Source organism: Melospiza melodia, chromosome W (genome assembly GCF_035770615.1).
Source record: "Melospiza melodia melodia isolate bMelMel2 chromosome W, bMelMel2.pri, whole genome shotgun sequence".
NCBI classification, from domain to species: Eukaryota; Metazoa; Chordata; class Aves; order Passeriformes; family Passerellidae; genus Melospiza; species Melospiza melodia.
The window spans coordinates 3863514-3889789 of record NC_086225.1 but is presented as its reverse complement, the minus strand read 5'-3'; the positions used below and the strand labels follow the sequence as shown (position 1 = coordinate 3889789).

The window sequence follows — 26276 nt, the reverse complement described above, 5'->3', positions numbered from 1 at the left end:
CACCAAAAGGGAAGAATTTTAGTCGACATAAGGGCCATATATGCAGTTTTAAATAAAGCTTTAGTACCTGTGGAGAATGTTTATGTTGTAGTGTGGGGAACAACTGGCCAGTCTGAGAAGGCATACTTTTGCAAAACTTTAAAGTAACATGTGTACTATGTGTACTTAGAAGCTTTTGTACAATTCACTCAATTTGCTAAACATTCTCAAATGAGAAAGGTTACTCTGGAGGCAAATGAAGATGTTAGGCTTAACATTAACAGGAACTGAAATTAAGAAAGACATTAGTAAGGAGATACTAGAATAAGTAAATAAGTGTTTTCAAGGGTATGGGCCTCTGCTGTACCAGGGAGAGTGAAAGATGCCCCCCCATGGCAATCAAGCTTAAGGAAAGAACACAACCAGTAAGAGTTGAGTAGTACCCTCAAAAGGAAGATAAGGAAGGAATCAGCCCAATAATTGATAGTACTGGATTAAGGGCTGTTAATAAGATGGCACAGAATTTATACCCTGTGGTAGCAAATCCATAGACTTTACTAACTTGTGTAACACCTGAGCTAACCTGGTTCGCTGTTTTAGGCCTAAGAGATGCCTGCTTTTGCCTCCCTATCCACGAAGCCAGCCAGAAAAATTTTTGCATTCAAACACAAGCTCACACAGTCCATGTGCCTGAAGGCTTCAAAATTCCCCACTCCAATTGGAGAACAGCTTGCAAAGACCCAGAGTCCCGGGAAGCTCCACAAGAGGAAAGGGGGCTGTTGCAGTACGTGGATGATCTTCCAGTAGCCACTCGGACAAGGGAAGCCTGGACAGTAAGCCTTTTGAATTTCCTAGGACTCCAAGGATACAGAGTCTCAAAGAAAAAGGCACAGGTAGTGAAACAGAAGGTAATCTACCTGGGGTAAAAAGTGAGTGCGGAGCAGCAGGCTTTAAGGCAGGGAAGCCATATGCCAAACCCCGAAACCCCAGACAACGAAGGAAATCCGAACCCTCTTAGGCATGGCAGGGTAGTGCCAGCTGTGGGTTTATAATTATGGACTGCTCATCAGACCCCTCTATGCTCTTATTGCCGATGGAAACAGAGATCTCCAGTGGACAAAAGATGCCACATGGGCCTTTCACAAGCTAGAGAGTGCCCTCATGTCGGCTCCAGCTTTGAAACTTCCAGATGTAAGTAAACCATTCTTTCTATTTTTCCACACAAGGAACTGCATGGGGAATATTGGCTCAGGACTTCGGTCCATACTGAAGGGCAGTTGCTTACTTGTCTAAGCAACTACATGCAACAGCCAAAGGATGGCCAGGTTGCCTCAGAGCTGTAGCAGCAGTTGTGCTGAATATTCAAGAAGCACCCAAGTCTACCCTAGGAAAAAAAAATGACTGTGCTAGTGTCCCACACAGTGTCCACAGTACTGGAAGTAAAGGGTGGCCGCTGGCTTTCACCACAGAGGTTTCTGAAATACCAGGCCATCATGGTAAAGCAAGATGTTGTAGAGATAGTGGTGACTAATATTGTCAACCCAGCTTCTTTTCTCAGTGGAATCAAGGAGAAGCAGTACACCATGATTGCCTAGAGACCATTGAAGCTACCTACTCCAGCCGCCCAGACTTAAAGGACACTTTTCTGGACGATGCAGAGACCTGGTTCACTGACAGGAGCAGCTACACTGCCAGTGGAAAGTGACATGCAAAGTACACAGTGACTACCTGTAGAGCGGTAATACTGTCTGGACCATTACCAACAGGTACCTCTGCACAGAAGGCTGAGATAAATTCATTGACCCATGCCTTAGAAACAGCAAAAGGCATTCAGAGTTGTGCATGCACATGGAGGCATCTGGAAGGAGAGAAGACTGCTGACCTCGCAGGGAAAGAAGAGACAATCCAGCTGCTGGAAGCAGTTCAGCTCCCTGAAACAGCATATTAAGGCACACCAGAGAGTGAGCTTAAAACTGGAGGAAAGAAATGAGCTGGCGGATGGAAAGGCAAAGAAAGCAGCAAAGGGTGAGGTACAGATTTTCCTCGAAGGTAAGCCATAATACAATAATACTAATCAAAAGAGACGTACAACTACATGGGGTGGGCTACCATTGAAAGAGAGCTAGCAATCCCTTCCCATTTTTGTGGTTACTAGTGAAGGAAGAGTACTGCCACTGCCTTTGTGCTTACCATAAGTAATGCCGCTTTTTATGTTATCCATCCCATCATTGCCCTAAGATTAAACCATGAAAAATAATACTCCATCCTTCAGAACATAGAGTGTGGGCACGAAAGATGAATGAAAAGTGGCAGACAGTAAACTTAGAATCCTGCATTACTAGAGAACAGATGGGATTCATATGTGAAAGCAATACTATTAATGCTCAGGATGTGTGTTTGGACACTGAGCAGAGTATTTGTCACTTTGAAATTCATCCAGTCACTGACCAGAAATCTGTGCTCGTATATACTGGGAAAGGGTGTGTATGCCTGAGAACGGCCTGTGCTGCTGTAAAAATTGATAGCAATGATGTTATTCTGTCTAGTAGAAATCATTCTAATTTCTGTATATGTAATTTTGCTAAGATTATCGGGTGTGATTTTTCGTATTCGGAGCCAGTGACATCTCACCAGCTGGTTAAAACCAATTACGCAATGTATCGCAGACTATCATCTACCCCAATTTGGATGAAACTTACATTAGTGAAACAATTAATTAAGCACCAAGACCTATTGGAAATCTTGAAGGAAATCCAAGAAAGTGGAAAGAAAACCTTAATTACGGTCCAACATGACACAAAAGAGATAACCAGAGTTCTACAAAGAATAAAACAAAATGTGGATCATCATTGGTGGGATGTGATCTTAGGGTGGTCACCAAGTGCAAATGGAATCTTTAATAAGTTGTGTCATCCCATTGTAGTTTTGTTAGTATTAGTTGGGATAAGCTTGGGATCATCTATTATATTGTTAATTTGGAACTAGAGAATACTACAACGAATAGCTGTATTAACCTTTTTGTCAAACGTACATGGTAAAGCATTAAAAGACACTTATTGTCATAAGGGTTTGCATAAAGTAAAAGAATTTACTTATTTCCTAGGAAAGGGGGGAATTAGACAGAGTAAAAATCCATTTTGGAAAAGGTGAAGTGTCTAGGAGAGGTGAAAAGTCTGTGAGGCCAAAGCTGAAGGGAAAAACTGCAGGGCAGAGATAGCGAGGAGACTGAAAAAAAAAAAACAGAATTGACCTCAAGGTCGATTTGCCCCTCACCTAGGAATTCTTTTGATAAAGAAGAACTGGCAATAAATGTCACGCGTAATGAATATGTATGAACCCATTGTGAAAATGTATGCATATGTATTTGGAAGAGGAGATAAAAGGAGACCTGAAATCCTCAGAGGTACGCATGCCTTTTGAGGAGAGTTTTCTCCCCATGTGTCTGGCGCAGTAATAAAACATACCGAGCTTTACAACTTTTATAAAGTCGTGAGGTTACTTTTTTTCTCTGCAAAACAGGTGAATTTTATTTGCCAGGAAAAAGGAGAGCAGTTTCTGTTCGGGGGCCTGTGGATGAGACTGGCCGGCAGGCTCCTGAAATTCCACAATACCCAGGATGGCTCCCAGACCCAAGCTGGCACCAGTGCCAAGTCAAGCTGGTTTGACAGTGCCAAGTGGCTCCTGCAATCTACCACCAAGAACCGAGGCAGGTGAATATTGTTTGCCAGGAAAACGGAGCCTGGTTTCTGTTTGGGGGCCTGTTCCTGCAGGCGTCGTCTGGATTCTGGAATTCCACAATACGAACGATGGTTCCCAGACCCAAGCTGGCACCAGTGCCAAGTTGGGCTGGTTTGACAGTACCAAGTGGCCCATGCAATCTACCATAATGAACGGGGGGGGGGGGTGAGTGTTAATGGCCAGAAAACGGAGCGAAGTTTTTTTTGGGGGGCCTGTGGCTGAGAGTGGCCAGCAGGTTCCTGAAATACCACAATACGCAGGATGGTTCCCTGACCCAAGCGGACATCAGTGCCAAGTAAGGCTGGTTTGACAGTTCCAAGTGCCTCCTGCAATCCGCCATCAAGAAGCAAGGCAGGTGAATTTTTTTGCCAGGTAAAAGGAGCGAGGTTTCTGTTTGGGGGCTTGTGACTGGTGGGGTCGGGAGGCTTCTGAAATTCCACAATACGCAGGATGGTTCCCGGACCCGAACTGGCACCAGTGCCAAGTTGGGTTGGTTATACAGTGCCAAGTGGGTCCTGCAATCTGCCATCAAGTACATTGGCAGGTGAGTTTTGTTTTCCAGGAAAATGAGCGAGGTTTGTGTTCGGGGGCTAGTGGCTGAAAGTGGCTTGCTGGCTCCTTAAATTCCACAATTCGCAGGATGGTTTCCAGACCAATGAAGGCACCATTGCCAAGTAAGTCTGGTTTGACAGTGCGAATTGGCTCCAGCACTCGACAATCAAGAAACGGCGCAGGTGATGTTGTTTGCCAGCAAAAGGAGCCTGGTTTCTGTTCGGGGGCATTTTCCTGGAGATGTCGGCTGGCTTCGGAAATACCATGATACCTGTTCGGGGGTGTGTGGCCAGAGTAGCTAGCCGGCTCCAGAAATTCCGTAATATGTAGGATGGTTCCCAGACCCAAGCAGGCACCAGTGCCAAGTCAGACTGGCTTGATTGGAGCAAGTGGCCCATGCAATCTGCCATCATGAACCGGGGCAGGTAAGTGTTTTTTGCCAGAAAAAAGGCGCAAGGTTTTTGTTCGGACGCCTCAGCCTGGTGTGGTTGGCTGGCTTCTTAAATTCCACAATACGCCGATGATTCCCTGACCAAAGCTGGCACCAGTGCCAAGTCAGGCTAATTACACAGTGCCTAGTGGTCCTGCAATCTGCCATCCAGAAAATGGGAAGGTGAGTTTTGTTTGCCAGGAAAAGGAGTGACGTTTTTGTTCGGGGGCCTGTGGCTGAGGGTGGCTCACTGGCTCCTGAAACTCCACAATATGCAGGACTGTTCCCAGACCCAAGCAGGCACCAGTGCCAAATCGGGCTTGTTTGACAGGACCAAGTGGCGCATGCAATCCACCATCAGGAACCAGGGCAAGTGAGTGCTTTTTGCCAGGAAAAAGCAGTGAGGCTTTTGTCAGGGGCCTGTGGCTGAGCGTGGCCGTCTGGCTCCTGAAATTCCACAATACGCAGGATGGTTCCCAGACCCAAGCGGGCACCAATGCCAAGTCGCACGGGTTTGACAGTGCCAAGTGGCTCCTGCAACCTGCCATGAAGAACAGGGGCAGGTGAGTTTTTTTTACCAGCAAAATGGTGAGAGGTTTCTGTCGGGGGCTTGTGCCTAGATTGGTCGGCTGGCTTCTGAAATTCCACAATACGCAGGATGGTTCCCAGACCCCAGCTGGCACCAGTGTCAAGTCGGGCTTGTTTGACAGGAACAAGTGGCCCATGCAATCTGCCATCAAGACCTGGAAAAGGTAAGTTTTGTTTCCCCGGAAAAAGGTGCATGGTTTTTGTTTGGGGGCCTGTTCCATGAGATGTCAGCTGGCTTCTGAAACACCACAATACGCAGGAAGGCTCCCAGGCCCAAGCTGGCACCAGCGCCAAGTCGGGCTCGTTTGACAGTGCCAAGTGGCTCCTGCAATCTACCATCAAGAACCGGGGCTGGTGATTGTTGTTTGCCAGGAAAAATGAGTGCGGTTTTTATTGGTTGCCGGTAGCAAGCGTGGTTGGCAGGCTTCTGAAATCCCACAATACACAGGATGGTTCCCAAACCCAATCTGGCACCAGTACCAAGTCGTGCTGGTTTGACAGTGCGAAGTGGATCCTGCAATCTGCCATCAAGACCTAGGGCAGGTGAGTTTTGTTTGCCAGGAGAAATGAGCGAGGTTTCTGTTCGGGGGCCTGTGCCTGGAGATGTCATCTGGCTTCTGACATAGCACAATACACAGGATGGTTCCTAGACCCAAGCTTGCACCAGTGCCAAGTGGAGCTCATTTGACAATCCCAAGTGGCTCCTGACAGCTGCCATCCAGAACAGAACAGGTGAGTTTTGTTTGCTAGGGAAATGAGCGAGGCTTCTGTTCGGGGCCTGTGGCCCGAGTGGCTCACTGGCTCCTGAAATTCCGCACGACGTAGAATGGTTCCCTGACCCAAACTGACATCAGTGCCAAGTCAGGCTGATACGACACTGCCAAGTGGCTCCTGCAATCTGCCATCAAGAACCGGGGCAGGTGATTGCTATTTGCCAGAAAAAGGAATGCGGTTTATATTGGGGGCCTGTAGCAAGCGTGGTCGGCTGGCTCCTGAAATTCCACAATAGGCTGGATGGTTCCCTGACCCGAGCTGGCACCAGTGCCAAGTCGGTCTGGTTTGACAGTTCCATGTGGCTCCTGCAATCTGCCATCAGGAACCGGGGCAGGTGAGTTTTGTTTGCCAGGAAAAATGAGTGAGGTTTCTGTTCGGAGGCCTGTAGCCAGAGTGGCCACCTGGCTTAGAAATTCCATAATACGCAGGATGGTTCCCAGACCCAAGCTGGCACCAGTGCCACGTCGGGCTTTTTCACAGGACCAAGTGGCTCCTGCAATCTACTGTCGAGAACCGGGGCAGGTGAGTTTTTTTTGCCAGGAAAAAGGAGCGAGGTTTTGGTTGGGGGCTTGTGCCTGGTGTGGTCGACTGGCTTCTGAAATTCCAAAATACGCAGGATGGCTCCCAGACCCAAGCTGGCAGAAGTGCCAAGACGGGCTGGTTTTACAGGACCAAGTGGCCTATGCAATCTACCATCAGGAACCGGGACCAGTGATGACGAAAGTGAAGGGAGACGACCACATCCGATTGATGAGCATCGATCTCAGATTTATTGATCCAGCTTACACACTTTTATAGTAGTGTTAATTAAGCTCATACATATTGCAAAACCTGTGCTCATCATTGGTTTTAGATTACACACCAACCCCTCCTTTGTTGTCAATACCTGTGGTTTCTTGTTGAGGCTAATACGTGTTTTTCTCATCCTGCTGTTTACTTGTTATTGAGCACCCTTTCAAGGACTCCATGTTTTTCAGCATGTTTTTCTCATCACTTAGCCAAGGACACGGTATTTACTGTTTAAGGAAAAAGCCTGAGAACTTGCTGCTTACAGCTGCCTTTTACTTTTTAACCAGCTGTATGTGATCATGGCCTTTTCCTATAAGCCATGTCTGAACAAAGGTCTCCACACTGCCCCTTTTTTTTTTTTTTTCGCGCAAGGAGGTTAGTCTGCCAAGTTCTTTCTATCCTTCTACTGATCATATTTTGAATACAATTAAAAATACAAGGTAAAATAAGCAAAAGCATTAAAAGCACACCTCATATCCCTATAGCATGTCACAAGGTTCCCCAGCCACGGTCCAAGCAATGGCTTTTACCCCAAAGGGTTAAAACCACCCCCAACTGAGCCATAATTTCCTGCCTTATCCGGCATTGCACGGAAGGTGGTAATTGGACTACTGAAAAAGAAAGCTGTTAGCTGTTTTTCATTAGTGTGAACCCAGAGAGGAGGTGAATAGCTAGGGTTAATAATGCTGGAATCTGCTCCAGTGTCAAACAAGCCTGAAAATGATCCTTTCTGTCCTTGAAATTCCACTTCCACCCTTTTATTGGGTCTCTCAGAAAGGTTCAAAGTCAGTAAGGTAAGTCCTCTGGGGAATTCAAAACCATTTTCCCCCCTCTCTTGTCCTTTTACAGTCTGTAATCCCTTAGTCATTTGGTTCAAGTGGCACTAGCTGAGCAATTCTCCGTCCTTTGTTAATTTGGAGTGGTGGGAAAGGGGTATGCACCATAACCATATAGTCCACACCAGTGATGCCAGGCAAAACAAATAATCCCAACAAAAATGCAGATCATCTTCCGAAAAGCAAAGCACCCAGCTTGACTCTGTAACAATAGGTCCATGAATCCCTGTCGGAATTTTCCGTGGGTGCAGGGTCATCAGCATAGCTTCTACGGCGGCTGCTGGTTCCAAGCCGAAGCTCCCTGTGGTATCGGGTTGGAGACAGGAGACGGTGCTGATGCTGCAGCGACGACTTCTGTTGGTGCGTGGTCACTGCGGTTCTGGCACCAACTAGGCGTTGGAGGCAGTGCTGTTGACGTTTGAAGAGGTGCAAGAGCAGCTAACACCTGATTTTGAGAGGTCTTTGCCTGTTCTTGTAAGCTTAGCCCTAATTGTTTGATTGCATCTACTACAAAGGCTTCTGCTCCTGTTGGCACCAAAGCCATCGTCTCTAATGCCGCCTATATAGTCCAATTGGCACCAAGAGTATTAAGCACTCTCCTAGTAGTAGAATTGCAGTTTTGGAGAGCGCACTTCTTGAGTAATGCCCCCCTAAGATATTCTGGCACCCCAGCTCTTTCGATTGCAGCAGCAGCAGCCTTATCAATAAATGACCCAAATTGCTCTTCCGGCCCTTGCTTAATTCCCATATACATGGGTATCCCTCCTGGCTCTTTTACCCTCTCTATAGCAAGCCTGACCAACCTCATAGCCTCCTGGCATTTCTCTTGCCCCAACAAAGCTTGTGCCTCTGTACGAAGAAAAGGTCCCAGGCCCATAAACTCATTACCAGTTATGCCATGGAGAGGGTCTCCAGGCTGCCTCTGGACCACCACACACTCGTTCACAAGCCCCTGCCAATGAGCATTAAATAACAACTGCTGATGTCGAGAAAAAATGAATTTAGCTAGTCCCCGACAATCATTCACCAGAAGGAGACTGGTATCAAAAATATAATCTAACATCTATTTGGCTGGCTCACTTTTCACTCCAAACTGGCTAACAGTAGACCTCAGTTGAGACAGCAATTTCCAATCTAGAGCTGTAATAGTAGCCTGCATGCCCCCTCCCTCCTGCGGATTGAATAAAACAGGACAAGCCAGCTGGGTAGCAGCGTTGATAACTTCCTCATCCCCCTTTTCCATAGCTTCTCTTGCAAGCGCAGCCCAGGCCAACCTCCGTTCCCTTGCAATAGTCTCCGCTAGGTCGTTTTCCGCCCCAGGGATCGGCTCATTGATTTTCGGGAGATTATCGGGTGGTCTCAGCCATGGCTGCTGTTGTTCAGGGGGTGTGGAAGCCTCAGAAGCGCACTGTCTAGCCTGGCTTGAAGCAGGAGAGGGCGGCGAAGCAGGTAATAAGACCGTCCTCATTGCAGGGGCTACTGGTAATCCCCTGTCCGGATCGCATCCCCTGTCCTGATCGTATCCTTTATTACACCCATGAGCAGAGTTAGCATGCTGGGCAGCCTCTTTTTCGGCCTGAAACTGCAGTAATTCCTTGCGAATGACCCGCCATAATTTACCTAACTTCTTTGCCGTTTTATCACCCTCTAAAGTAGCCTCCCATAATAAATCACCGAATTTACGCCACTCCGTTAACTCGTGAACTGTATGGGGATTAATATAAACTCCCCTATCGTAGCCCTAAGCCAAAAGCCCTGGTAAATCCTTTTGCAAATCTATCCCCTTAACCTGCCTTTTTTGTAAAAAGGCAGTAAATAAATCATATGCTGCTTGCCTTTCCGTACCTAAAATTGTCAGCGGCTGATTGCAGCTCTTCAAGGTCGTGGCAGCACTTTTCGGCCAGGCTCGTCTATACGACACCCAGGGCACGGCACGTCTCAGCTTCTTTTTGATCCGCTTTTTTCTCTGCTCTTACCTTCAGTTCCGGCTCCTTCGGAACCCGACCCGTGTCTTCACTCCTCCGTGGTGCATTGCCGTATCACGTTGGGGTCACCATTTGAGGAAGCGAAGGGAGTCAAACCATCCTAATTGATCAGCATCGAACTCCGATTTATTGATACAGTATGCACACTATTATAATAGTGCTAATTAAGTTCATACATATTGCAAAACCCAAGCTCATTATTGGCTACTGATTAAACACCAACCCCTCCTCTTGTTTTCAATACCTGTTGTTTCTTATTGAGACCAAAACTTGTTTTTCTCATCCTGTTATTGACTGTTCTCAAGGCCTCCATGTTTTTCACCCTGCTTTCCCATCACTATCCAAGGACAAGGTATTTACTTGTTGTTAAAAAACAAGCCTGAGAACTTGCTGCTTATAGGAACAAGCCTGAGAACTTGCTGCTTACAGCTGCCTTTTACTTTTTAACCAGCTGTATGTGATTATGGCATGTCTGAACAAAACTCTATAAGCCATGTCTGAACAAAATTCTCCAACATGCTTGTAATGTTTTTTTCTGCTTGGAATAACTTCCTCTACCTGCTGTTTAATCACAAGTGCTGTGTCAAACAGCTGAACTATGGCTGCCTGTCTTCCCTTGGTGTCCCAGGTGAAATCTTGCTCTGTGAATCTAATCTGTACTTAAAAGCAAACAAAAAACCCCCAACACTTCATCAGCACGTGAGAATTTCTCTTTTGCTTTCTTAGCTCGCAGAGGCAGATGAGGGATGAATTTGCATCCCCTGAGTGTGAAAGCTTCTCTGGGGAGTTTCAAGGTTAATAGCAGAGTTAATGGTTAAACAAGCTAGACAGACTTCACATTCCACTGAGCTCCCATAAAGGAGGACTTGAAGTTGTTCTGGACTCCTGCTGGGGTCTGTGTGTTGAATTAAAACAGCCCCTACCCTAAAGAACTTTCCAGTGTTCTCTTTTTTATCTTTATGTTTTCTTTTTACCATTGGGAAGAATGTTTGCCATAGTGTTTTAATCAGTATCTTTGTGTTTACATTGGCTGTTCTGTTACTGAGGTCTCTTCTGTTTTGTGAGTTATCAGAAATAAATTTATAAAATTTATCTTCCAGGATTTGGCCAACTTCATCCAAGAAAACTTTAAGAAGAGAGTATGTGCCTTTTTTACAAAAGACACCAAGTCCATGTAAGGAGATATATTTCTCTTGTTTTTCAAGAATGGGGGGCTGGTACATGAGGGGATTTCTGTCTGCAAAGGCAGGGAGAAAAGTTTTGGGGTTTTTTGTTCAGAGCCTGGATCTAGCAGTGCAATCTCACCTCAGTCTCCTTGTTAGAGTTACTCCACAAGTAACTTGATACAAAACTAGGGATCTCATCTTCCAGCAGCTCTGTCACAGGGTTTAATATCAAATTCCCTATTTGAAGCATACCCGGGGCAATGGGATGCTTGAAGGATGCAGCACTGATATTGGTGTATGACAAGGTGTATGCATCAGAGGTTTGCATAATTTAAATTTTCCTTTTAAACCCAAATCACAAATTTTGTGCACAAACCACGAAGTTTTTCTCAGGCTGATGTTCTCTTTAGACAGGGTATTAAACTGGCTCCATTTTCAGGCACAGGTACCAGTGCAGTGCTGCTTTGAGGACCATGATGTTGCTTTGTGGTTTTGGGGTGTTTTTTTTGTCTCAGGAGAAACGTGATCAAACTAATACAGCTGCAGAAATCCTGATATTGAGCTCTGAGGGCTCTCTGACACCACTCTTCTCTGAAGCTGGGAGGGAAATTAGTCTCATTTCAGAAAGTCTCACTCAGGGTCCTCCTCTACCACCAAAAATGGGATGTCTGGCAAGGCACCAACAACGGATGGAGGAGCTGGTTCTCATCAGCTTCTCTTCCTGCAAGCCCTCTGGGAGAGGATTACAGGACTTGCTGGGTTATTTTTGTCTAGATATTTTTAAGGTAAGCTGGTTTCTTTGCAAGGTACAGCAGAGTAAAAGGAACTTTTCTAAAGGAGACAAGCAGTTCCCCTTTCTCCATGTCCTGTGTGGAGGCAGGAATGTGAGCTGTGGAGAGAACCTTCAAAATCAAGTCAGCCCAGCACCACCACTAAAGCATGCCTTCGAGTGCTACGTCCATGTGATTTTGGAATACTTCTAGGGATGGTGGCTACACCACAACCATGGGCAGCCTGTACCAATGCCTGACACCCCTTTCCATGCAATTTTTTTTCCCCGTGATATCCAATCTGAACCTCCCCTGGCACAACTTGAGGCTTTTTCCTCTTGTCCTGTCATTTGTCACCTGGAAGAGGAGATGCAGTGAACTTGTCCTGTGTGGTTAAGGGCACAAAGAGGGGAAGAAACTCCTCAGCACAGCCTGGTTCCTGAGTTGGGTTCCACCTCCCAGTGCTGGGCAGAAGCAGGTTTGGGGGGAGGAAGCAGTGTCAGGTGCTGCTCTGCTTTGTCAGGTGCTAAATCCCAGTATAGTCCCACACACAACTGGTTGTGTAGCTACACCTGCTGCTTTCCTTGCTGGCAGAGCTCACTTTTCTGTGCACAGGGTTCCTCAGGGATATCTATTCCCTCTTCTTTCAGGGGTAACTTATGTAAATGTGGATACCCTGAAAATCAGCACATAGAGGGCACCCAGGTTAACACTACTGAGAAATGGAACTACAAGAAGCACACCAAGGAGCTTCCTACTGATGCCTTAGTGGACATTCAGTTTGAAAACTTGGGAAAAAGAGGAAAGGTAAGTGGAAATATCAAGGCTATTCATGAGGGCCCTGTGGAGTACCAGTGGAAGCTCCTCAAAAGCAAGGAAGGTGAAATGGGTTTTATTCTGATGGCAGGGGAGAAGCTACAAAGGACACAAGCTTGTTTTTAAAGCCCTGAAAATAGGTAACAAAGCATAATTCCTTCTGTGTTACTTGTTGGTTAGGCTGGTCATGGGAGTGAAAAGAAATTTTCTCTTTCCAGGCATGGCAGGAGAATGGGTGAATGAGAGTGAATGGATATAAAATAATCCCTGAATTATTTTATATCCACATAGACCAGGCTGCTCAGGCTTATAAACAATTGCATATTGATTACTTCCCAGGATGGAGAATTCTGGAGGGATGTTAAGATGTCTGTGGAACTTCAAAAGTTTTATTCCATTTATTGGGTTTTTTTCCTTGTGCCTTTGCTCTAAGCATGTGTTGAAAGCGAAGAAAGCCAACCCACCTTGTCGTTGATCAGCATTGACTTCGATTTATTGATTAAATCAGCCACTTTATATAACAGTGTTAATTAACTTCATGCATATTGCAAAATCTGAGCTCACGATAGGTTACAGAGAAAACTCTAACCCCTCCTTTTGTTTTACAATACCTGTGATTTGTTTATTGAAAACAGGACCAGCGTTCTCACTGTGATATGAAAAGTTCCCAAAACCTCCATATCTGTTCCCAGAGCAGCCAAGGACTGTTATGAGAAGACTGTCTGAGAACCTAGTTATTTACAAAATCAAGCCTGGAAACTGCTGCTTTACAGCTGCCCTTTACTTTCCCATCAGCTGTATACCTTCATGGCCTCTTTCTTTAAGCCATGCTTGAACCAGACTCTCCACAAGCATGGAGAGCAGAGATGTGGGAAGAAGAAAATACCTGCTGCTGTTGCTGTTCCTGGTAATTTATACTGATGTTTGTGAGGAGTCACATGTGGATGAGCTCATCTGCCTCCTCTAAATGGCTGATATTTAACACCAGTGCAGGTTGCTTGGGACAATCAAAATAAACGAGGAAAATCATAGCCTGCTATGCAAATGAATTTGGTTTGTTTTATGCAAAGTAGCAGAAATAAGAGGCACTTGAGTGGGAAATGAGACTGAAAATTTCAAATCAGGCTTAAACAGATCCATGTACTTCACATATTTTTTGATGTGCATGTTTTAGCTTTGTACTGCTTTGTTGTAAGCTGCTGTGTGACTGTAGTGGAACAAAAAGTGCTTTGCTCTGTTGCAATATTTCAGACTTCTCAAAGGTTAAATGTTCTTTCCTTAGATTGTGTCTTCCCCACTTCCAGCTTTGAGAATCAGTTCATGGGCCCTCAGTTGTTTCATGTGGACTGTCAAGGCCACTGTGCATATTTCAGAGCATTCTTTGTTCAAACACTGCACATAGGTCTCCTTGTCCATCCCATTAGAATGTTGGCTGGAATCACACCTTAATTCCCTGTTCTTATTCCCCACACAGCAAGGCACCTGCTGCTCCTGCAGATTGCCAAGTATTTTTGGTGGATGCACAGCAGGGAGGACTTCAAACTCAGGGTGACCTGAGAATTGCTGTCAGTTATCAGTGAGGGATGGGAAGTTTTAGACTCTGCATTGTGTTTTTTAGGACACGAGTCCTAAAAATTTCTGAGCAGAAATGAGATGTGAACAAACCCATAAAGAGGTTTGAGGATGGCTGGGAGAGCTGGGGGTGCTCACATGGAGAGGAGAAGGCTCCAGGGACACCTCAGAACCCCATCCAGGGTCTAAAGGGGCTCCAGGAGAGCTGGAGAGGGACTGGGGACAAGGGATGGAGGGACAGGACACAGGGAATGGCTCCCACTGCCAGAGGGCAGGGTTGGATGCGATATTGGGAAGAAATTCCTGACTGTGAGGGTGGGCAGGCCCTGGCACAGGGTGGCCAGAGAGGTTGTGGCTGCCCCGGATCCCTGGAAGTGCCCAGGACAGGTAGGATGGGGCTTGGAGCAACCTGGGATAGTGGAAGGTGCTCATGGCAGGGAGGGAACTAAATGATCTTTAAGCTCCCTTCCAGCCCAAACCACTCTGGGATTCTAAAATGTCACAGACATGTTTTATGAAAAATCCTTTCCTTAGGATTTTTTCTCCTGAGAAGCTGAGAGGCCTCAGAAACAAAATATAAACAATGGTTATCTGCTGCTGTGGAATGCAACAGATGGGTCTGTGATTGGTCTCATGTGGTTGTTTCTCATTAATGGCCAATCACAGTCCAGCTGTCCAAACTGTCTCAGTCAGTCACAAGCCTTTGTTATCATTCTTTTTCTGTTCTTAGCTAACCTTCTGATGAAATCCTTTCTTCTATTCTTGTAGTATAGTTTTAATGTAATATATATCATAAAATAATAAATCAAGCCTCCTGAAACATGGAGTCAGATCCTCGTCTCTTCCCTCATCCTGGGACCCCTGTGAATGCCACCACATTATAAAATCACACCCTCTTTAAGTCCAGCTTTTGAGCTCTTCATTTCTGCTGTGCTACTCAGACCCTGTAACATCCACGAGCATCTCAGTCGCTGCATTTACTGTTCTGGGAGCTCAGACCCCAGAAAGGCTTCCTGAATCGCAGCCCTGGTCTGGGAGCAGCATCCAGCAGCACCACGAGATGGCCTCCTTGGACTTTGGAGGAGAGAGGTGCTGAGCCCAGCAATTCAGTGGCTGCACTGGAGCTGACACCTTTGCTGTGGGCAGGGCTGACTCCAGGTATTTTTCCTGGTAGCTTCCCCCTCTCCTATAAGGGATCCCCTCCAGAAAAAGACCCAAAGCTTCATGAGACTGAGGCTTCTTAGGGCAGAAGCTGTGTGAGTCCCTTAGCTCTCCTGTGTAGCTGCTGGAGCCTGCTCAGCATCCTCTGTGATGCCCTGAATGCTTTAACTCCTTCTGGGAACCTGTCTTGGAGCACATGAATATTTTTATTCAAGTTCAGTGTCTCTTAGGTGGGGACATTTTCTTCTCAAAATAATCTTTTCATTTTGCTCTCCTGCAAGTACTGGGCAATCAGTATTAAATCCTCTATGATTCAGGTCCAAGCTCCTCCTTTTCATCTCTTGATTTAGCTTGTGCAGCCATGAATGTCTTCCAAAAGTGATGAACCTGTGAAGGGGCTTTTGAATAGCAAAGCAAGACAAGGCCAGAGAAGCGTTAACATAAATGGAGGCATGTTACGTCCACCTAAAGCCAGATTATCTCTCTTAGGTGCTTTTTGGCATCTTTGTAGAGTGTTCAAGCTTTGCTACAAATTTGATGTATTTGTTTTGTCTTGTACTTGAAGCACTGGAGTGGGTAAGTGTTGTGATAGGGACACCTCTCACACAGAGCCTGGAATTTATTTGAATAGTGTAATCAAAATACTGTCATTATTATTATTAGTTCACTTGCAACGATGCTGCCTCAGATTCATAATCCAAGCTTTAAATAGCACCACTGGAGGTAATTGCTGTAGTGGTGGTGTGTTCATCCTTGCAGAGCTCCTCTGAAGCCCAAGGTCACTGCTTATTGTATTTGCTGGGAAATGCCCCAACAAGGGCAGGAATGATGCATCTGACTCCATGCTCTCAGAAGGCTAATTTACTACTTTATTAACTATATTATATTAAAGAATACTATATTATACTAAAGAATACAGAAAGGACACTTACAGAATGCTAAAAAGATAATAATGAAAACTCCTGACTCTTTCCAGAGTCTGACACAGCTTGGCCCTGATTGGCCAAAGAGCCAAAACAACTCACAGCAGAACCCAATGGAACAATCACCTGTAGGTAAACAATCTCCAAACACATTCCACATGAACACAACACAGGAGAAGCAAATGAGATAAGAATCATTTTCCTTTTCTCTGAGGCTTCTCAGCTCCCAGGAAAAAAATCGTGGGTGAAGGGATTTATCAGGGAATGTGAATGCCACAACTGCTCTTGCCTTCTCTAGAGGAAGCTGGGTTGGGTGCCGGGTTATAGGGGAAGGATAAAGGATAAAGGTGCTTCAGGGGAAGAAACAAGGATTTTATCATCACCTTGCCTTTCATCTCCTGGCTGCTGGAAGGAGGCTGAGCAGCAGAGAAGAAAATGCAATTGCTGGGTTGTTCCCAGCCACCTTGATTTATCTCCTCTATGTTTGTTCTCCTGTTTTCTCTCCCCAAGTACATCCGCCTGTCGTGTGACACAGAATCTGAGACCCTCTACGACCTCGTGACCCAGCACTGGCACCTGAAGACCCTCAACCTCGTCATCTCCGTCACCGGCGGTGCCAAAAACTTCACGCTCAAGCCCCGCATGCGCAAGATCTTCAGCAGGCTGAGCTACATTGCCCAGTCCAAGGGTGAGCACCTGCTGCTGGGCCTCTGCCACTTCACTGCTGCACTGCAGGGGCAGCAGCTCCAAGGGTCTGGGGGTGAGCAAAGTGTTCATTTGGCTGCTGCACTTGTGATTTATTAAAAATATGGATATTGATCTAGTACTGATATCCAACTGTGACAGACAAAGACTCTCTAGCAGTTTAAAGTTAGAAAGTGTAAGTTTATTGTGGGATAGCTGCCAAATACACACCCCATTTTACAGGTGATTACAGAGTCCTTTTATCTATCCAAGTACTGAATACCCAAAATACAAATGCATATTCATAACTTTGGTACATCCCATTCCCCACTTCGTATGGTAATTAGTTCAAAAGCCATTAAGCATGCATAGTTTGTTCCTTGAAATGGGTCGGTGGTCCATTTCATGGGGAGGGGTCCCAAAATGAGGAAGTAAATGAAGTCTTCCTCATTCTGACCTTTCTGCCTTTTCAATGCAAATATGACAAATGAACTCTTGGTAGAACTCCCATTCCCCGTCTTCAATTGGTTTCAGAACAGAGAAGGCCTACAATTGTCTTATGTTCCTAAAAGCTATTTATCAGTTTCTGTCACAGACATCTTTTGTGAAAAATCCTTTCTTTAGGATTTTTCCTTCTGGGAAGCTGAGGCCCCAGAAAAAGAATGTAAACAATGGTTATCTGCTGCGGTGGAATGCAACAGGTGCACCTGTGATTGGCCCATGTTGGTTGTGTACAATTTGTTTATTCATTCCTTTTCTATTCTTAGTGTAGCAAGCTTCTGAGACCTTTTTCTCTCTATTCCTATTAGCATAGTAATAATGTAATATATAGCATAAAATAATAAATCAAGCCTTCTGAACATGAGGTCAAGATTCTCACCTCTCTCTTCACCCTGCAACCCTTGCAAGCCCGGTAACAAGTTTCTGTATTCTTCATTGTAAACCCAGCTAACCAAACATTATGTTGACAAGCAATCAATTATTAGTTAACTACTGGCTGATGGTGTGACGGTGTTCGCAGGCGTCCCAAGACCAGGGAAGAGATGAGAATCTTGACTCCATGTATCAGAAGACTTGATTTATTATTTTATGATATATATTACATTAAAACTATACTACAAGAATAGAAGAAAGGATTTCATCAGAAGGTTAGCTAAGAATAGAAAAAGAATGATAACAAAGGCTTGTGACTGACCGAGACAGTTTGGACAGCTGGACTGTGATTGGCCATTAATGACAAACAACCACATGAGACCAATCACAGACCCACCTGTTGCATTCCACAGCAGCAGATAACCATTGTTTACATTTTGTTTCTGAGGCCTCTCAGCTTCTCAGGAGGAAAAATCCTAAGGAAAGGATTTTTCATAAAACATATCTATGACATTTAACTTCATCAAGGCCTACTCATTTATTTTGATTAACTCAAACAAAGCTTATCTCTAACTAAAACCTCCGCTCCTCTAAAATCCCTAAATTCCTTAAAGTTTGTGTCTCACTTGGGACACGTGTGGCATTAATGGTTTGGAAGTAGCAGGAGTGGTATTTAGGGGAGTGGACTCAGGGGTGCCTGTGATTCCGGGGTGCCTGGAGTCAGGAGTGCCTGTGATAGCGTAAGGTGAGTTGTGTAGCATCTCTTTTTTGCTTAATTGAAGAGCCACCCCCCAATGTCACAAAAGGGTTTGGGTTAGGTTTTTGATGCCGTGGGAGGGTGAGTGTTTGGCTGTGCACCCCCAGGTGAGCGGGTGTTGTTCCAGGAGCCTGGATTTTCACCGGGGGAATGCACTACAGGCTGATGAAGTACATGTGGGAGGTGGTGAAGAACAACACCATCAGCCACAGCTCCGAGGAGAATATGGTGGCCATCAGCATCACTGCCTGGGGCATGATCTTTAACCGGGAATCACTCATCTGCACCGCCAGCAGCAACGTAAGGAGCAGGGCAGGGCGTGCTGGGAAGGGTGAAAGCTTGACAAGAAAGTCTCACAGATATATATATGCTTGGCAGAAAGATTTTTTTACATGTAGAATGTGAAGAAGAAATAGAAATGAAAGCAAGTTTTGATATAGAAGAAAAGAATTGCTGAGCCAGTCTTACTGTATAACCAAGGAGCCAAAGGGTCTGTTAGTTACAAGGGGTTTTTATGGCTTAGAGCAACGGATAAACCCACCTCAAACAAGAAGATGTCTTTACCAAGCAGAAAGATAGCACAGGCAAACAAGTCAGCAGATGTGGCAAGTAGAAAAACAATCTCAGAATTTTCCACTGTGAGACAGAGTAGACATCCATTCTGAATTAGGTGAAGTGTCTAGGAGAGGTGAAAAGTCTGTGAGGCCAAAGCTGAAGGAAAATCTGCATGACAGAGACAGCAAGGGGACAGAGAAAAAAAACCAGAAACGACCACAAAGTCAATTTGCCCCCCACCTAGGAATTCCTTTGATAAAGAAGAACTGGCAATAAATGTCACACGGAATGAATATGTATGAACCTATTGTGAAACTCTATGCATATGCATTTGGAAGGGGGATAAATAGAGACCTGAGGTCTCCAGGGGTACGCATGCCTTTTGAGGAGGATTTCCTCTGCATGCGTCCGACGCACGGGCTGTAATAAAAACATACCGAGCTTTACAACTTTTACAAAGTTGTGAGGTTTCTTCTTTTCTCCGCAAAACATTGTGGCGAGCCAGCCAGGGATTCTCTGTCCCTGCAGGGGCAGGGGGGATAGACAGACCTCCAAGGTGCGCCCTAGGAATTTTTTTCCTGGTGGGGCTCCGCTCATCTCGACTTGCCACCTGCGAGGACAGACAACGACCTGCTGGCCTGCGGAGGAAGATACGGTATGTACTGAGGGGCCCCGGGGGAGGGAAAGGAGAGCAAGGGAGTAAACCACCCCGAGACGTCTGGGTATAGCTGATGGAGCAGCTGTATTACAGACGGGGTTCATCGTTCTGATAGAGCGGAACCGCTAGTGGCTCTGGGGGTGAGCCGGGTGAACCCGTGTATGTGTGTATTGGGGGTTCATTGTTCTGATAGAGCAGAACTGCTGAACCCCTGTGTGTTTGGTTTGTGTGTGTGTGTGTGGTATCCGGACACTGTGTCGCTGTATGGTTAATGCATTGTGTGGTCAGTGCACTGTGTTTGTAATCGTGCAAGTGTATAAGTGTTTGGTATATAAAAGAGAGTAAATCTACAGTGCCCTACAGTGCGGGGGGGTCAGTACTACCCGTGTATGAAGCAGCCGAGTGAGGCCTGAGGTGCCGGCTGCAGCAGGCTGTGGGGGCAGGGAGAGAAGTGCCCCACGGAGAAGCGAGTGGAGGAATGTCAGTGATGGTATTTATTGTGTTTAAATGTAGTGATTTGTGTAGATTTGGTACATTTTAACTGTGAGTAGGAGCTCAGAGAGTTCCTTTGCCTTGGATGTTTGGACTTGATCTCTAGACTGTGTGCTGTTATTTTGATTGTGTCCAGGAAATTTGATGTGAGTAAATGCCGAATTATGGTATGCTGTGTTGTGTTGAGAAAAGTGAGCACTTTGAGAGATATGCCCTTTCCCAGTGATTTTGTGATTTTGTGTGGTGATTTTCTTCCGCTGCATTGTGGTAATTTGATTCTCAGATTGTATAGTGGCGTTTGTGGAGATTTTAAAGTTTTGTTTGCAACAAGAGTAGCATTTTACACAGGAGAACTATAGTATTGTGATTTATGCTTAACTACGATGAAGCGAGTTAAAGGAATTCCAAGAATTGTCCCCCTCACAGCAATTCAAGCCTTGACTCTAGTGAATTTGAGATAAAAGGGGGGGGGTACGTGTGTCTGTGTCTGTGGGCATATCAGAGTTTCGGCTGTGACAAGAACAGCCTTTTTGCAAGGCAGTAAAACAAGTGTAAGTAGACACAGGGCTTAATTAGATAGTGCAAGAAGAGAACTAGAAAAGATTGATATTTTGTAAAACAGAGTTTAGATAGAAGAGATGAATGAGATAAATTAGTTAATGAGACTTATGAGATTTATGAGACTTGAGCTGGTACTGCAGTAAGTCTGGACTGGAAACAATCTGCTGTAGGGATTTAAAGTTCTCTGTAACAAACAGAAGAGCCTGCCTTTGCGGGCACTTTCGGGGAACCTTTGGTGCATCAAGGGGCTGGCACGCTGCGTGAGGTGACAGTGGCTGTCCCCTGAGCACAGGGACAGCTCTGGCTGCCCCGTCTCCCCAGGGAACACGGGAACGGCCTGTGGGAAAAAGCTGGATGTGCAGGTATTATTGCAGTGTGGTGTTTATGAGAAACGCTGGTATTGCTGTTTTGCTGTTCGAATAAGTGTCAGGGCACATGCCCCGAGTGTAAATTAAAGCTTTCTGATCAAGCTGATTCAGAACCTAAGATCTTAAGGCTCGTGTGTTAGAAATCGCATCTGATACATGCCACCTGGAGCTGTGTGTGTAGGAGGAAGACTGAGAAACTGGAAGCGAGATAGGGCAAGGAGAAAGAGATAATGAGAACTGACCAGAAAAAAGAGGTTCCTAAATTAGCCCCTTTTTGGGAGGAGGGACTCACTGGGAGGAGGTTGCCAGTAAGAGCAGCTCAGAAAATAAAAAGATTTATAATAATTCATTGCAGTTAGTACTGTTTTAAAATAGGAAGAAATATGGGATAGAGTTTTTGTATGCTGAAATGTCTTTTTGTTTTCAGAAATCACCCAGAATGGCAAAGAGACTGTGAGATCAGACCTCCCTCTGGTCTTCGCCCTTGAAAAGGAAAACAAGTCAAAGAGAAAGAAAATCAAACATTTTGTTCCGCATACAGCATAAGATAGCAATGTCTGAAGTCAAGCAAAGATTATCATGCTGAAATTCAAAGCAATCACAGTTCGCAAAATGAGTACATATGATTTGTTAAAGGCTCCTCCCAAGGTAAGGGAGGGAGGTTAAGAATGACCTCCCCAAAAGGGAAGAATTTTAGTCGACATAAGGGCCATATATTCAGTTTTAAATAAAGCTTTAGTACCTGTGGAGAATGTTTGTGTTGTAGTGTGGGGAACAACTGAACAACTGGCCAGTCTGAGAAAGCATACTTTTGCAAACCTTTAAAGTAACATGTGTACTATGTGTACTTAGAAGCTTTTGTACAATTCGCTCAATTCACTAAACATTCTCAAATGAGAAAGGTTACTCTGGAGGCAAATTATATAAAGATGTTAGGGTTAACATTAACAGACACTGAAATTAAGAAAGACATTAGTAAGGAGATATTAGAATAAGTAAATAAGTGTTTTCAAGGGTATGGGCCTCTGCTGTACCAGGGAGAATGAAAGATGCCCCCCATGGTAATCAAGCTTAAGGAAAGAACACAACTAGTGAGAACTGAGTAGTACCCTCAAAAGGAAGATAGGGAAGGAATCAGCCCAATAACTGATAGTACTGGATTAAGGGCTGTTAATAAGATGGCACAGAATTTATACCCTGTGGTAGCAAATCCATATACTTTACTAACTTGTTTCACAGCTGAGCTAACCTAGTTCACTGTTTTAGGCCTAAGAGATGCCTTCTTTTGCCTCCCTATCCACGAAGCCAGCTAGAAAATTTTTGCATTCAAACACAAGCTCACATAGTTCATGTACCTGAAGGCTTCAAGGTTCCCCACTCCAATTAGAGAACAGCTTGCAAAGACCCAGAGTCCCGGGAAGCTCCACAAGAGGAAAGGAGGCTGTTGCAGTACGTGGACGATCTTCTAGTAGCCACTCGGATGAGGGAAGCAAGAGAAGCCTGGACGGTAAGCCTTTTGAATTTCCTAGGACTCCAAGGATACAGAGTCTCAAAGAAAAAGGCACAGGTAGTGAAACAGAAGGTAATCTACCTGGGGTAAGAAGTGAGTGCGGAGCAGCAGGCTTTAAGGCAGGGAAGCCATATGCCAAACCCTGAAACCCCAGACAACGAAGGAACTCCAAACGCTCTTAGGCATGGCAGGGTAGTGCCAGCTGTGGGTTTATAATTATGGACTTCTTGTCAGACCCCTCTATGCTCTTATTGCCAATGGAAACAGAGATCTCCAGTGGACCAAAGATGCCACACAGGCCTTTCGCCAGCTAGAGAGTGCCCTCATGTCGGCTCCAGCTTTGGGACTTCCAGATGTAAGTAAACCATTCTTTCTATTTTTCCATGCAAGGAATTGCCCTGGGAATACTGGCTCAGGACTTGGGTCCATACCAGAGGGTAGTTGCTTACTTGTCTAAGCAACTAGATGCAACAGCCAAAGGATGGCCAGGTTGCCTCAGAGGTGTAGCAGCAGTTGTGCTGAATATTCAAGAGGCACCCAAGTCTACCCTTGGACAAAAATGACTGTGCTAGTGTCCCACACAGTGTCCACAGTACTGGAAGTAAAGGGTGGCCACTGGCTCTCACCACAGAGGTTTCTGAAATACCAGGCCATCATGGTAGAGCAAGATGATGTAGAGATAGTAGTGACTAATATTTTCAACCCAGCTTCTTTTCTCAGTGGAATCAAGGAGAAGCAGTACACCATGATTGCCTAGAGACCATTGAAGCTACCTACTCCAGCCGCCCAGACTTAAAGGACACTTTTCTGGACGATGCAGAGACCTGGTTCACTGACAGGAGCAGCTACATTGCCAGTGGAAAGCGACATTGCAAAGTACACAGTGACTACCTGCAGAGAGGTAATAGAGTCTGGACCCTTACCAACAGGTACCTCTGCACAGAAGGCTGAGATAAATTCATTGACCCATGCCTTAGAAACAGCAAAAGGCATTCAGAGTTGTGCATGCACATGGAGCCATCTGGAAGGAGAGGGGACTGCTGACCTCACAGGGAAAGAAGAGACAATCCAGCTGCTGGAAGCAGATCAGCTACCTGAAACAGCATATTAAGGCACACCAGAGAGTGAGCTTAAAATTGGAGGAAAGAAATGAGCTGGCAGATGGAGAGGCAAAGAAAGCAGCAAAGGGTGAGGTACAGATTTTCCTCGAAGGTAAGCCATAATACAATAGTACTAATCAAAAGAGACGTACAACTGCAAGGGATGGGCTACCACTGAAAGAGAGCTAGTAATCCCTTCCCATTTTCGTGGTTACTAGTGAAGGAAGAGCACTAGAAAACACACTAGGGCCTAACTACTTAAAAGCCTTTTATAGTGTGTGGCTCCTTTCTCAAAATGACCAAGGCTGCCAGTGATACTGTGTGCATTGAAATGAAGTGTTGACTTTGAAGTAGTAATTTCTACAGGCTTTCTAGAACATACATCTGATTGAAAGAATCGTATCGTTGTCAGGAATTTATATGCCACTATCACTCAGGTAAGCCGACAATGTGATCCTTGCCTCCAGACTAACCCCAAAATACCCCCCAGCCGAAACTCGGTCAGACTGGGAGAGGCCATGGGCCTGTACAGCAGTAGCAAATTAACTTTTCACAACTCCCAAGGAAAGGGGGGTATCACTATTGGTATCAGAATTTACTGGTATTGGTAGATACGTTTTCAGGGTGGCCAGAAATATTCCCCACCAGAACTGTCAAAGCTCAAGATGTGACCAGATTATTTTTACAAGAAACAATACCACGCTTCTGAGTTCCAGCCACGATGTCCTCAGATAAAGAATCATATTTCATTTCCAAAGCAGTGCAACAGATTAGTGGCCACCTGGGCATAGATTAAGAACTTCACACTTCATACTGCCCCAATCAAGTAGCCAGGCGGAGAAAATGAATCATTTGATCAAGCAGCAGATTGTAAGACTGGGGCAAGAAGTTAATCTACCCTAGCCCAAGATCTTCCACTAGCACTATTGCAAATTTGAACTAAACCTTCAGCTAAAGGAATGCTGAATCCTTTTGGAATGCCTTATAGATGACCATATAGAATACCAAGGGAATTTCCAGAATGTCCACCTACATGGTGGCTTTAAGCAAACAGCTCAGAGAAATTGAGAAACATGTGGCTGGAACTCGGAGCAGGGAGTTAGATAGCCAGGGGATGATGTATATGTTAAGTCTCTTACAGAGAAGACTTTGGAACCACAGTGGGAGAGACCACTGCAAGTACTTCTCACCACCTTCACTGCGATCAAAATCAAGGAGCAGAATGCCTGGATCCATCACTCTGGAGTGAAGAAAGCCCTAGAAATCTCTTGGAGAGTGATACCAGAAGAGAATGAACTGAGACTAAAACTTACTTGGGCAAAATGAGTATATTGCAGTCGGGAGTAGTTCATACTTGGGTTCACAGAATTGTTGTATATGTAATTATAATTGAAGTTTCAGAACTAAAGAGTACCTTTATCCATAGCAATGCTGAATGGCCTTGGTCCCAGGCTTTTAATCAGTATACTGGATCCATGGGAAAACCTTCTGAGATAAAAGATTTAAACCTATCCACTGTAGTAATTCATGGGGTCAGGTATATGAGGAGCAGGAATGGCAGGAACAGGAACTGTGGACAATTCAAAGGATCAGAGGAGAAGAAATCAAGGTAGGGTGCCGGATGATAAATGGGATGGCTTATGAGAGACCAAATGAAATTAGTGTTGTAACCTCCCCTGGTGTATATGAACACCAGGAAGTTCGTGATAGCCTAAGTGAATCAGACTGTTGGTGTAATTTCACCTTGATACAGCCTGTAGAAGTGACCTGCCTTTGAGTTCGAGTTGCTATCAGACTTTCATTTAAATTCAAAGCAGACACTGCACTTTTTACAACAGCAGGGCCTTATGCAACCCATACTAGTTCAGACTCTACCCAAACTTGAACCTAAAGTGTATGAAATAGGCCCCTATGTAGTAAAGAATGTGAGTGAACAACAACTATTATTCAATCCAGAATGGTCTCTCAATCATGTGGAGTTGATAATGCAAATTAACATCTCAAAAATCCAACCAGCCTGCTCCTCCTTCCTAAAAACATCCTTCGGGGGCTGGACAACATGGTTACAAAGACAGGCATATCTCAGGAGCAGAACAAGAAAGGATCTAACTGGCATATTAGGGACAAGATTAGGAGTTTAAAATGGAATTGATTCAGAAATACTGATGAATAGAATGGCCATTGCAGCAGGTAGCCTAACAAAATTGACGCAGCCTTTATCGTTATCTCTATTGGCATTAGGAACTAGCCAGTGACAGATATCAAAAGTACTGCCAAAGTAAGGAAGTATGAAAAGGCCGGGGACCAAGACCACAAGTTAATAGTAGAAGCACTTAGTACAGTTCAAGATAATGTGTCTTTAGCTTTCAGTTGTATACAAGCACAGTTATAGATGCAAGCAACAGCAGCTCTGATCATACGGGAAGGGGGTGAAGGTAATTTTCCAGCTGAAATTCGGAAAATTGTGTGGGATAATGCAACTGATTTTGAAAGGAAGTTTCAATCCTGGTGGACTATGGTGAATTTCACCTATGATCCTGTTTCTAATGTGGCCACTGCCTTTGTGATAACCGTATGTAAGGCCACTGTTTATGTTATCCATCCCATCATTGCCCTAGGATTAAACCATGAAAAAACAA

At 45.0% G+C, this 26276-nt stretch overlaps 1 protein-coding gene across 1 annotated transcript in view; it reads left to right on the top strand.

The window, feature by feature from the left end:
• Positions 1–2866: 2866 nt before the first annotated feature.
• The window catches only part of LOC134431422 (transient receptor potential cation channel subfamily M member 8-like), a 90865-nt gene continuing 67455 nt past the window's right edge, over positions 2867–26276 (top strand). Inside the window, 6 exon segments of the mRNA XM_063179435.1 lie at positions 2867–2885; positions 5566–5597; positions 10772–10845; positions 12258–12414; positions 16590–16767; positions 18521–18693. Of these exon segments, the coding sequence (XP_063035505.1) occupies positions 2867–2885; positions 5566–5597; positions 10772–10845; positions 12258–12414; positions 16590–16767; positions 18521–18693 (633 nt within the window).